Source organism: Elaeis guineensis, chromosome 4, assembly GCF_000442705.2.
Source record: "Elaeis guineensis isolate ETL-2024a chromosome 4, EG11, whole genome shotgun sequence".
Classification (NCBI taxonomy): Eukaryota; Viridiplantae; Streptophyta; class Magnoliopsida; order Arecales; family Arecaceae; genus Elaeis; species Elaeis guineensis.
Window position 1 is genome coordinate 132,076,901 of NC_025996.2, and position 11,489 is coordinate 132,088,389.

Consider the following 11,489-nt stretch of genomic DNA (forward strand, 5'->3'; position numbering starts at 1 on the left):
GATGTGATCATCGGAGTAATGTGAGCACTGAGATAATGTGCAAATATTGAGATGATGTATGATCAATGTGTTTGGTATATCACGGAAATATCACTAAGAATAGAATTTCACTATGTTTGGTATGTCACCAAGTAGTGATAGTGATAATATATAAAATACGATAAATAGTCATATACATTAGTATGTAATAATTACTTTACAACTTGATTAAATATTTTTCATTCACAACTCCTCACAAAAATATGATAAAGTAGTAGTAATAATAATAATTATAGTTATTATTATTATTATAGATATCTATTTTGATTAGGCTATTAAAATGATATTATGATAATATTATATATAATCAAGCTTGACTAGGTTTAGCCAATTTTAACCATCAATATCAGTATTGCCTATTAGAAATGATTTAGCCCATCAAAATAAAATAAAGAAAAAAAAAGCATGAAGGGTTTAGCATGATCCATCAACACCAATTAACCATACCTGTCTATAGAAATAAAATAGACATCTAATAAATAAATAAAAATTATCCATGCTATTAAATGAAACCTACTAATAAAATAAAATAGATACTTAGTAGATAAATAAAAGGGGGTGTTATTGAAGATGAAAGATTAGAGAAAAGAAATCATCATGATTTTCTTTTATAGAAGGTACTATTGAAGATGAAAGGTCAAAGAAAAAAAAGAGATGAGAAGAATTTTTCGTTTCTCCCTAATTTAGTATTTAAGAATATTTTGATCCCAAAATAATTTCAGCACATTATCAATATCATTATCATTTGGGATATGTATGGTGATAGTATCACTGCACAATGCAATGATACTATCACTAAATTTACCACCGAATTCTTCATCACTAGATGAGAGTTTACAATACCAAATAAGGTGATCACATTGTAGAAAAGCATGCTATATATAGTAGATCGATCATGTCAATCTAAGATCTAAAACAAATATCAAACGAAAAAAATATTTATGGAGAATTGCAAGAAAAAATAATTATAGAAGAATAAAAAATTGAAAAAAAATAATTTATTCAATAAAAAATAAATACCAAAATTTTACAAAAATGTCTCACGAAGGAGATTATATAATTTTTTACTCGTTAAGGAGACATCAAGGGTTCCTTTAAATAAACTACCATATGAATGGGAGTTTGACTCCTACCTTGATTCATAAAATAAAATTCATTATAATACAAAGTCTTAGTCCTGTTTTATATATAAAATATATATAAAAATAAATAAATAAATAATAGAGTTCTAATTGGATATGTAATAAGTCTCAACACATATGATCTAACTCACATCATTGGGGTGATGTGAAATATCACCGCTATTAATCAGTATCTAAGAAAAATAACATATAGCCTCCTCTTAAAAAATATTTATTGAACAGATGGTAGCCTATGTATGGCAACATGCAATCCTAATGGAAAGTCAATTTTTATATTCTATTATATAAAATTTCGATCATTCTGCCCAAAAAGGCGTAATATTCGAGAATCCTTTTCTTTGGCAAGATCCATCTGGTGGCCATCTGGGTAATTACGCTCGAGGGACCCCATACCAGGAAACAACGGGCGGCAGATTTCAAAAAAAAATCCGACCGTTGGGACACGCTCCCTCTCTTCAATCCCTTCCAATTTTGAGTCCCCTCCGAGAACCCGAACAATAAAAGCCCACAGATAATGACAGGAGAGCTCACCCGAGGAAACCCCAGGAAGAGAGAGAAGCAAGCGAAGGTAATCACCCCTCCCTTTTAGATTGTAGTCAGGATTGTAAAGATTCACAATAGAAAGGGAAGAAATCCATTCATCTCCCAATTTCCCAATCTTTTTTGCGACTTTCTTGTTCCCTCCCAAATAATTTTGCTTGACATATGATCCATGATCAGGTATCTCCTATGGATCGGAAGCCTCCGCTAGCAGTGTCGCCACGGCGTCTTCGTCCTCGCCGGCCACCACCGCGCTCCACTCCCTCTGTTCAAACTCCACCAGGTGTGAGATTGATCCATTTCTATATCTCTCCCTCACAATAACCAATCTTGCAGTTTATGTTAAAATGTTTGTGGATCTCTCCCTGGTGCAGCAACTTTCAAAAGTGCCCGATACTCCTCCATGAAATCACCAATCCAGCCTGTCTACCAGATGATTTCATTGGAGTTGATGGCGCTGGCTGAAAGGGCCAAGGAAGAGTTTGGATCCAATGATGATCTGGGTAGTACGTTTTCTTCTTCCATAACTTGCAGTAGTAGTCCCATGTTTGAAAGAGGGAGGTTCTATGAACTTTACTCGGCTCGAAGGAATGAGAAGCTTAAGAGAAAGAAAGAGGAGATTGAAGAGGATATGATTGCTCAAGACCCAGGCATTGCCATTGAACTCGCAAAAAGGAGGAGTTCAAAGAAGGTTGATAGCATGCGGAAATCAGTACCGGCCGACTTCTCGTCGAGCCGTGTTTTGAGATCTTCTGTGAGGAGCAGCAAGGAGATGAGGAAGCCTTCTGCCTTGACATCTCCTGACAAGCCTGCTGCTACTGGGAAGAGGATCGGAACTCGGTCGATGCGAAAGTTGTGAATTAAAAGAAAGAGGATCTGTCTCTCCTCCTTGGCCTATTGCGTTGTGATCTCTTGCTGCAGCAAATTTTCTTATTGCTCACAGTTTCGTTGTGCTTCATTTATAGATGCTGCTATCTCATACTGAGATATGGTTTGTTGAATTGACCTTTTTATTTTTCCTCCTCTTTCCTCTAGTTTAAAGAAAGAGGAAACTATAACCATATTAAAGTTTTCTAGTTCTCATCAAATTACAATCAATCTATTGAAGTTTGTTCTGTTGCTCTGTTCCCAACAAAGTATAAAACAACTTCTGCTTTTTGTCTTTGGACTTTTGAGTTTATGATCTCTTGTTGCAGGAAGTCAGCCTTTCTTCTTTGTTTTTGATTTTTCTTTGCTTGTAGATATTGCTGTATGATACTGAGTTTGGCCTTTCTTTATCTACCAATTGTTAGATTTTTGTTTGTGGTTTAAAGAAGGAGGGGCCTTTTGTCATTTTAATTATATGGTTGATTTGGAATCAAATTTTAGTTACTGAAATTTGTTCTGTTGTTTTTTCGCATATGTGCCCAAATCTTTGTGGTTGAGGCAGCGAGCTTGGTTAGAAATCCCTCCTCTCCACCCTACTATACGTTATAACTTCCACTTCACTTTTCTAGCCTCGAATATGCTACCCCAAATTCCTACTGTTTTTCTGGTTTCAACTTTTTTCCAAGTCACAATTATTAGCCTCAACATAAAAAATATATACATGGCACAAGGATGGAAGCTAACGCTCTCTTTGGCCTTGGCCTGGTCTTTTCCTTGTTCCTTCTTTCGATACAGAGTGATTGGAAGACAAAAAAATAAGCATTAGTTCACCGTCTCAATACAAGATCCCGTACTGGAACCATCTTATTACAGCATTAGTATGAGATATGATATGAGTTGGTGAGGCTTACCAAGTATCAGCATGGTACAAAACTGCATACCGATTTGGTACCAGTGTGGTATGGTTTATACCAACCAGTTAGTTTGTACAGGTTTTTGTTGGTCCAGAGAAATATGCTATATGAAAACACCAGCCTTAGCCATCGGATATGTTTTAGGGTTGCTTGCTCCTTACCCTTCATATGTTATGAGGGAGTTTTAAACAAGTTCATCCAGTAATCTTCTCCAGATTGAAGACAACAGTGCGGCGATGAGTAACCATGCTGCATAGAAACTAGAGAAGCATCCCAGTTGGAGAAGTGGTTTGGCGAAATAAAATTCAATGGAACCCAGGGTGCATGGGGGAGAGAGGTTTCTTAATTTCTTTCTAAAGCGAAGTTCCTGTCAGAGACTTCTACGGCACTGTTCCCGGCATGATACAGCCAGCGAATTTCATAAATCTGTACCACCCACCCATATAAATCCAGTTCGGAAATCATGGATGGCTCTGAAAATAAGAGATGCAACATAGCAAGTTTCTTGTTGCAAATTGCAATGCAATATATGGGGGAAGAAATAATAATATATTTTTTTTTAATTAGTCCAAATTCTCTGTTAGTTTTATGGCAGAAACTGATCCAACAAGAAAAATGATCTGAACTTACCCTGTTGGGCCAGGTTTGGGTCAAGGGATTTTCAGAGCAATTGCATATTTATATGACTGCATGCATGTGTTTGTGTATGTATCAGTAACTCATAGCCATTATAGTTTGTCATGACTGAGCATCATTGTAAACACATTTATTTGTAGAGGATAAGTTACTTTGTTTCCACTCTTTTTCCTGAAGATTGTGTTTATATTTGCTAAACAGGAATAGAGATAAGTCATGTAAAACACTGTGATACACTTGTATGTTAATTGGAGGTTAATCGACACACATCCATGCGACATTATAGCTTCTGAATATTTGATAGAGAGACACCATTTTTGGAGATCAAAGCCACCCTACCCCAACATGTTCTGAAAAGCCTGCTGCTACCTCGATGAGGGTTGGAAGATGACTCCTAGGTTTATGATCTCTTATTGCAGCAAATTAGTTCTGTGGCCTTCATTTTTTTTCTTTTGTTGGTAGATGTTGCTGTATGATACTGAGAGATGAGTATGTTGATCTGAAATTTTTCTCTAATTTTGTCAGTGTCAAGAAAGAGGGAAACATAACCGTTTCAAAAGTTTCTTAGTTTGTCATGAAATTATATTTAATATACTTATACTGTTGTTTTGTTCACAAAACAAACAAGATAAGTTCTGTCCACTCTGGGGCTTTGCTTTTATGATCTCTTAGTGCAGGCATTAGCTTTCCTGCACTGCTTTGGCTGTCCTTGATTACAGATATCTCCTTATGGTACTGAGTTCGGTCTTTGTTGGTCTAACATTTGTTGAGTTTTTATTTTCAGTTTAGAGAGAGGGAACTGTAGACATTTAAAATTATATGGCTGTCTTGGAATTAGATTCAAGCTACTGAAATTTGTTTCTGTTGTTTTGTTTCTTATGTTCCAAAATCTTTGTGGTTGATGAGATTATCTCAGTAAGACATCCCAAATTGCTAGGTCTTTTTTCCTCAGTTTCAAGCGTGTTTGCAGTTTTTCAAGGAATAAACAATTAAAATATGAAAACATGAGACATACTGATAAGGTTTGGCATTAATGCCATTTGTGCCTTGGGCCTTGTTCATATCTATTCTTTCAATATAGAAGAAATTGAAAACACCAAAAATAAGCATCGGTGTGCAGAAATGTTTATTGGTACAGAGAAATATACCATATAATTGCACCACTCTATAGTACCAGGTATTGACTTTGATTTGGGAGCTGATGTGCCACATAATAAGCTCATTAGGAACCATAGTAACATTTGATGTTTCCTGTTTCTACATGATGAGACCATAATTTTGTTTCAACTTTTGTCACTTATATTAAAAAAATAAATAGAAAAAAATAGAAGTTACATTTGAGGATTCTCTGCTTTGGTGTGTGATAAAATAAACTTGAAACCCGAATGTTAGAACCAAACTCATTATATATATATCAGGGACAGCAATCCCAGGAGGCTGGTCGGTAATCAGTGATCACTGTCTTATACTTCTCTGGCACAGCTGGTGACATGCTACAACCAGTGAAACTAATAAGTCTGAATCATAGAATTTTCTGAAATTGATGCACCATATATAGATAGGAGTTTCCTGTTTCAATGCAGAAATCTGAAAGAAATTTATTTTTTTCATGGTTGCTACAAACTCTTTATTATTCATATGTAGGGTTGACCAAAAACTGATTCAGCCAGAAAAACAATCTGACCCTACCCTGTTAGGCTCAGTTCAGGTCACAGGATCTTCAATATGTGTTGGATATGGGTCGATTCTTCCTGATGTTTTTCTCAAACAAGTTGGGAACTGTTTGATGCTATATATTATATCTCTATATCTATTGCAGCATCTGTAATTAACCATGAGGAAGGACTCTTTTATGTATGCATTTGCTTATGTCATAGCTATCTTCTTGCTAGGACCTTCATTCTCTTAATGGAGCAGGTGGAGCCTCATTTTTGCTCTCAAAAAGAAAAAGGGAACATCCTCTCAGAAAAACAAGGGGTACATCATAGCTACAATAGCTTATTAGGAATAAGGATTATTGTACTTACATTTATTAGTAAAGGATAATTTTGCTTTTTCTTCTGTTTAATCAGAAATCTGTCACCAACATGCCCATGTTTGCAAATATATGAATATGTCATATAGAATATTGTGAATAGGTGGTAGAGCTACAAATATATACATATTTTTTTACCTGGGTAGGATGACCAAAATGTTATTTGCACTATATATGTTCTTAACTCCTAGCTATGAGAAGCAATCAAGCATCAAGGCACAAGGTATAAAAAGCAAGAAACTCCATAAATTGCAAGTGATAATTAAAATTGTACATTTCGCTAGAGCTCATATTGAACTTGTGCTTCAAATGTTACATAGAATTCAGGTGGATTCAGTATTTTGTAAAATAATTTCAACATTTTAAGTTGTTGTTTTCATATTAATATCATTAAATTGCCTTTATATTTAAGTGAATATTTAATGGTAAAATTAAAGCACAAAGAGAATGCAAGTTCTTCACTCTTTTTGAGAGAGAAAGGTGCGAGGCTCCACTTTCTTCATTGAGAAAATGAAGGGAGATACACAAGCACCCTTGCCAGAAAATAAGGTGAAGGAGAAGAGAGAGATTGCACTGGCGCAAACAAAGAAAGCAAAGTAAATGATAGAAAGATGGATAATCCATGAGTCCAATGATCCTAGGGGATTGCTTGGTTAGAAGGATTGAGAGTCTGGAATCGAAATGAGAACGGGTGACTTCTATTCCAATTGTTTAGTTGGAAAGAATCCTATTCCGATTCTGATTTTGGGGTGGAATGGAAATGAGCCAATTTATCTAGAACTCAATCTCCACTCTCCCTTATAGATTCGGATTTTTATTCCCATTTCGATTCCAATTCTGATTTCAGTCATGAACCAAATGCTTCGGGGGATTGGGCCTTTCCAATTTCGATTCCAATCCATCTCGATTTTCATTTCAATTTAGATTCTGGTCACGAACCAAGCATTCCCATAGAGTTCAATTGTTGAAAGCCAGATCATTAATATTGGATTTCGAGTGCTTGCTAAGATGTGTAAAGGAGATGGTAGTTCAAAGAACATTCTACCAGATGTTGCTAAGGAAGATTCAGTTATTTTCTTTTTGTCACATTTTTGACCTGAGATCGTAAGTTTGGGATCATGACAATCACCGTATACTTATGGAGAACTCTCCTCATAAGTATGTATAAGTATGTAAGGCATCTCTTTACAATATCATAAAGCAAACACCAGAATTAATTTGAATAACCAAAATTCAAAATTCAATTAATAAATCCAACTAATGAATATATTTAAAAGTCTTTGCACAAAATAAATCATTTTTTCTTTCTATGATATTTAGACCAGCCTACTCAAAAGATAGCCCTGGACAATTATAAAACAGGCCAAATCTAGCTTATGATTCTATATTTTTGATGGTTGGGCAATGAATCTAATAGGATTTTAGGTCTAACCATCAAAAAAAGCCCAAAATGGTATCACCTCTTGCCAAGAATTTAATTCCATAACTCATGTTATGGAAAAACAATTTGTAGGCGTAACATTATTTTATCACTTAATTTGGTTTCACTTCCAAGCATGTTACTCATTTCTTTTATTTGGAATCTCTTTCATGCATCTTTGACCTAATTGGAAAGTTAGATTTTAATCTATGAGATGATTAAAAATGAGCAAGGCTGTATACAACTTAAAAGATTAAGATGTTAATCATGATTTGTACTATTAAAAATATCCAGAATTTGAAAAGTATCTATTTTAATAGTTTGTAACCAGCATGTAGAAGTAAAAATGGATAGTTCTCATTATGCTGGTATGTCAAAATATTTTTTTCTCATAAAATAAATAATTAAACATATTTTTGTAAAATAAATTATAAAAATACTTGGAAGTTAAAGTACTCATAAATTATATATTTAAATTGGATTTGATCCCCATAATGTTTAATCTTTGTGCCCTTGTCATGACTTCCTAAAGATTTTGAATTGGCATGGTGCTAAGCTCGCACCTAAATAATGTTTAATCTTTGTGATAACTATGAATGGCTACCACGGACTTTTGAATTAACATTGCATTTGACATAGTGGAACATTTATGATATGGTGGTCTTGCATCTCCATTGAATGACATGGATGCCCCTCCTCTTCCTCCCCTAGTTCCATCGTCCGTTGCATGACACCACAGCCAGCCAGCCCATCAAAGGAGGTGTTCTCGGATGAAGGTTGTATCTTTGGCGCAAAAAAGGAATTCACGTTCACATATAAAAATCAATCATCTAAAGAGAATAGATAAATATGAGTAGGGATGGCAATAGATTGGATATTGGTCAAATCGGCTCGTATTCGTATCCGTTCTATAAATAAAAATTTCATATCCATGCATATCTTATACTCACCTCGGGTTGAATCGGATCAGATCAAGTAAAAATATGGATCAGATTGGATTCGATTTATGAGAGAGACTGATCGGATCGATAAGATATCTCCACGGGGATGCTCCAACGGTGAGATGGGAAGAAGGGTGAGAAACAGTTTGTTTCACCGCTCTCCTCCAATCCTCAAAATCCAAAAGCTCTCTCAAGACCGTACCCTTCCCTCTCCACGATCCTCTGCTGCTCACCCACCGGCTGTTGCGACCGGGGCAAACGCTGTCCCACTCGGTGTCCTCGCTGACAAGCAACTCCCACTCGGTGTTCCCACTGACACCACCATCCTGGAGCATGGATTTACCCAGCCAAGCATCCTAGGTCCTCCATTCCCACAAGGAACAACTGCCTACCAACCTCCTGACCCACTACAGAGGTCAACAACGGCATGCTACCCAAGGAAAAAATATTCGTTGGATGATACCATGTCATATGTGCCACAAATCGATACGAATTTTTATATTTCATCGGTTCTAGTATATTTTAGGATGCATTTGGTTAGTCATTTAAAAAAATATTTTTTTTTTATTTTTAAATTTTTAAAAAATAAAAATTAAAAAATAATATTTAGTAATACTATAAAAAATAAAAAATTAAAATTAAAATAATTATTTTTTATATAAGATAAAATTTTTTTACTTTCCAAACTTACTTTTCTGCTATTTTTGTTTCATCACATCTAAAATGCTAAATCAAAAATAAAGAGTCCGAACTCTTCTCTCTCATCGACCTCTTCACCTCCCCATCCCTTTCTCCCTTCTTTTTCGAATATTTCTCTCTCATTGAGCTCTTCATCTGCCATCTCCAAATATTAAAGTCATCCCCAAATATTATTTTTTACTTTATAGCAATGTAGTCACCTAACATATTTTTTATTTTTTTACTTTTATTCCGTAGTAAAAATAAAAAAATAAAAAATATTTTTTAAAATCAAAAATTTAAAATTGAAAAGTGTAACCAAAGGTATTCTTACTGGTTTCTATGAATGATATCTATATTATCTTTTTATATTTCACTTATTTTTAATTTTTTATTAATTTATTGTAAATATGGCATGATACTACCGTTGCAACGGATATTTTCTCCTACCCAAGGAACAACGAGCAACGCTTTCCAGAGGATAGGTACGCCGTTCACCCCCCAAACACATAGCTCCCCACCACGCGGCGTCGAAACCATACGATTATCGCTTCCACAAGCACCGTCAAAGAACGGCGGACCGCCTCCAACCTACTTTCTCACGTCCTGCAACCTCCGGCGACATGAAGCTGCTCTCAGATACGGGCAGCAACACAACCACTCCACTTTGCACGGAAACCATGCCAGAGACCTTGGCAACAACCATGGCGCAAAGCGAAATCCTAGCAAGCAACCTAGAAGGTATCATCCCCAACCCTTTAGAGTCGAACTTTGCTTTCGCTGTGGAGAAAAAGGCCACTACAAGAGCTCCTGCCGGAACCCTATTCAGTGATTCCGATGCAAGCGCTTCCGGCACCACTCTCGTTCATCCATCGAGGGCGCTCACGATCATCAGCCGGCCATAGCCATCCAACTCACATGGAGCCAGTGTCCCCGGTGGCTGGAGCTTCATCCGTGAAGCGAGCTGCCATGGCGTTTGTCCCGGCCTCTTCCAGCATGCTCGAAACTTCTCGTTGTCTGGAAAGAGTGGCGCTCGTTGAAGCTTTTGGACGACCGATCGAGGAAGATGATGTCCAGAGCGCCCTCGTCCGCATGTCTAGAATATCGGGCTCCTGGACTATCAGGAAGCTCTTCGACCCCAGCATGTTCTTCATAGCTTGTCCATCTAGGGTGGTTGTGCATCAACTAATGGCAGATGATCGTATCAAGGGCGATGGATTTAGACTCCAGGTAAGTCACTGGGACCAGTATAAGTGAGGCCTTCCCCACAAACTCAAGTTGAAGGTATGTGCAATCCTCTCAATCTCCCTCTCATATATGCTGGAATGCGGAAGCAGTAACAGCCATGGTTTCGAGTTTTGGTACCCCACACCGAGCTAGCAAGTGCTGTCTACACTGGGAGGACCTCACCAGATTTGATATCCAGTTCTTTTACGAAGAAATAGAAGATGTCTCGGAATCTATTGATGTCACCGTTGGGCCGTTCATTTATAATGTGCGGATTCGTATTAACTATGTCTCCGAACGGATCCCTCTAGGAGAATTCTCCAAAAGCGAAGAGCCCGATGACAGCAACGAAGATTGGGAGTCTTGGTCAGGCCAAGATAGAAGCAAGGAACTGGAAAGAAACAATCTACTCAGAGGACTCCACATCAAGCCAGAGGCCGACTCGAACGAGGCATATTCGGGATAGGGGTCTAACAACTCCTTCAGCAATTCGGTACTCCACCGTCTCCCAACCTAATGCATTACCTCCTTGGTTCGAAATCTAGTCTTCAATGCGACGTTTCTGGCGATACCTTCGGGACCGTCCGTCTTTCTCCGGCTAGTCTGGGAGCAACAACCCCGATCCCAGTCAAATTTGAATTCAAATTTCAAAAGAGCTCAACTCTCTCTCCTTCGTGGGCCAGATTTTTCGGACATCAATCGTTACCCCACTGAAAGTTCTTTTGACTTTCCCGGTGCCTACTGTCATAGCCCTAGCTCACCTAGTCAACGGTTAGTTCCGGTCCCTAAAGTTTCTGCCTGTTCCCCGCTTAGGATTGAGGAGCTATTTTCCTAAATAATACCAAAAAAAAAAAAATTACAAAAATAATTTAAAATCTAATTTTTTTATCAAAATAATACAAAAAAAAAAAAACGTCATTTTGAATGGTATTTTTTCTCCTTCTACATCACCCTTGTTTTCCACGATGACATCATCTCAAAAAATAAAATAAAATACCATTTAAAATGGCGTTTCTAAAAACATCATTTTAAATGGCATTTTTACAAACG

At 36.9% G+C, this 11,489-nt stretch overlaps 1 protein-coding gene across 1 annotated transcript; it reads left to right on the forward strand.

Moving 5' to 3' along the window:
* The first annotated feature begins 1,639 nt into the window (after window positions 1-1,639).
* LOC105042642 (uncharacterized) lies at window positions 1,640-3,551 on the forward strand. Its single transcript, XM_010919925.4, has 3 exons — window positions 1,640-1,749; window positions 1,902-2,004; window positions 2,096-3,551. Exons 1-3 carry the CDS (start codon window positions 1,696-1,698, stop codon window positions 2,578-2,580), a joined length of 642 nt encoding a protein of 213 aa, XP_010918227.1. The 5' UTR covers window positions 1,640-1,695; the 3' UTR covers window positions 2,581-3,551.
* Window positions 3,552-11,489: the final 7,938 nt, after the last annotated feature.

Bases quoted from the DNA above. Each gene is read 5' to 3' on its own strand.
- LOC105042642 (XM_010919925.4), top strand. From the start codon at position 1,696: ATGACAGGAGAGCTCACCCGAGGAAACCCCAGGAAGAGAGAGAAGCAA. The intron at 1,750-1,901 runs GTAATCACCCCT...ATCCATGATCAG, and splicing joins AGAGAGAGAAGCAAGCGAAG to GTATCTCCTATGGATCGGAA. The intron at 2,005-2,095 runs GTGTGAGATTGA...TCCCTGGTGCAG, and splicing joins CTCTGTTCAAACTCCACCAG to CAACTTTCAAAAGTGCCCGA.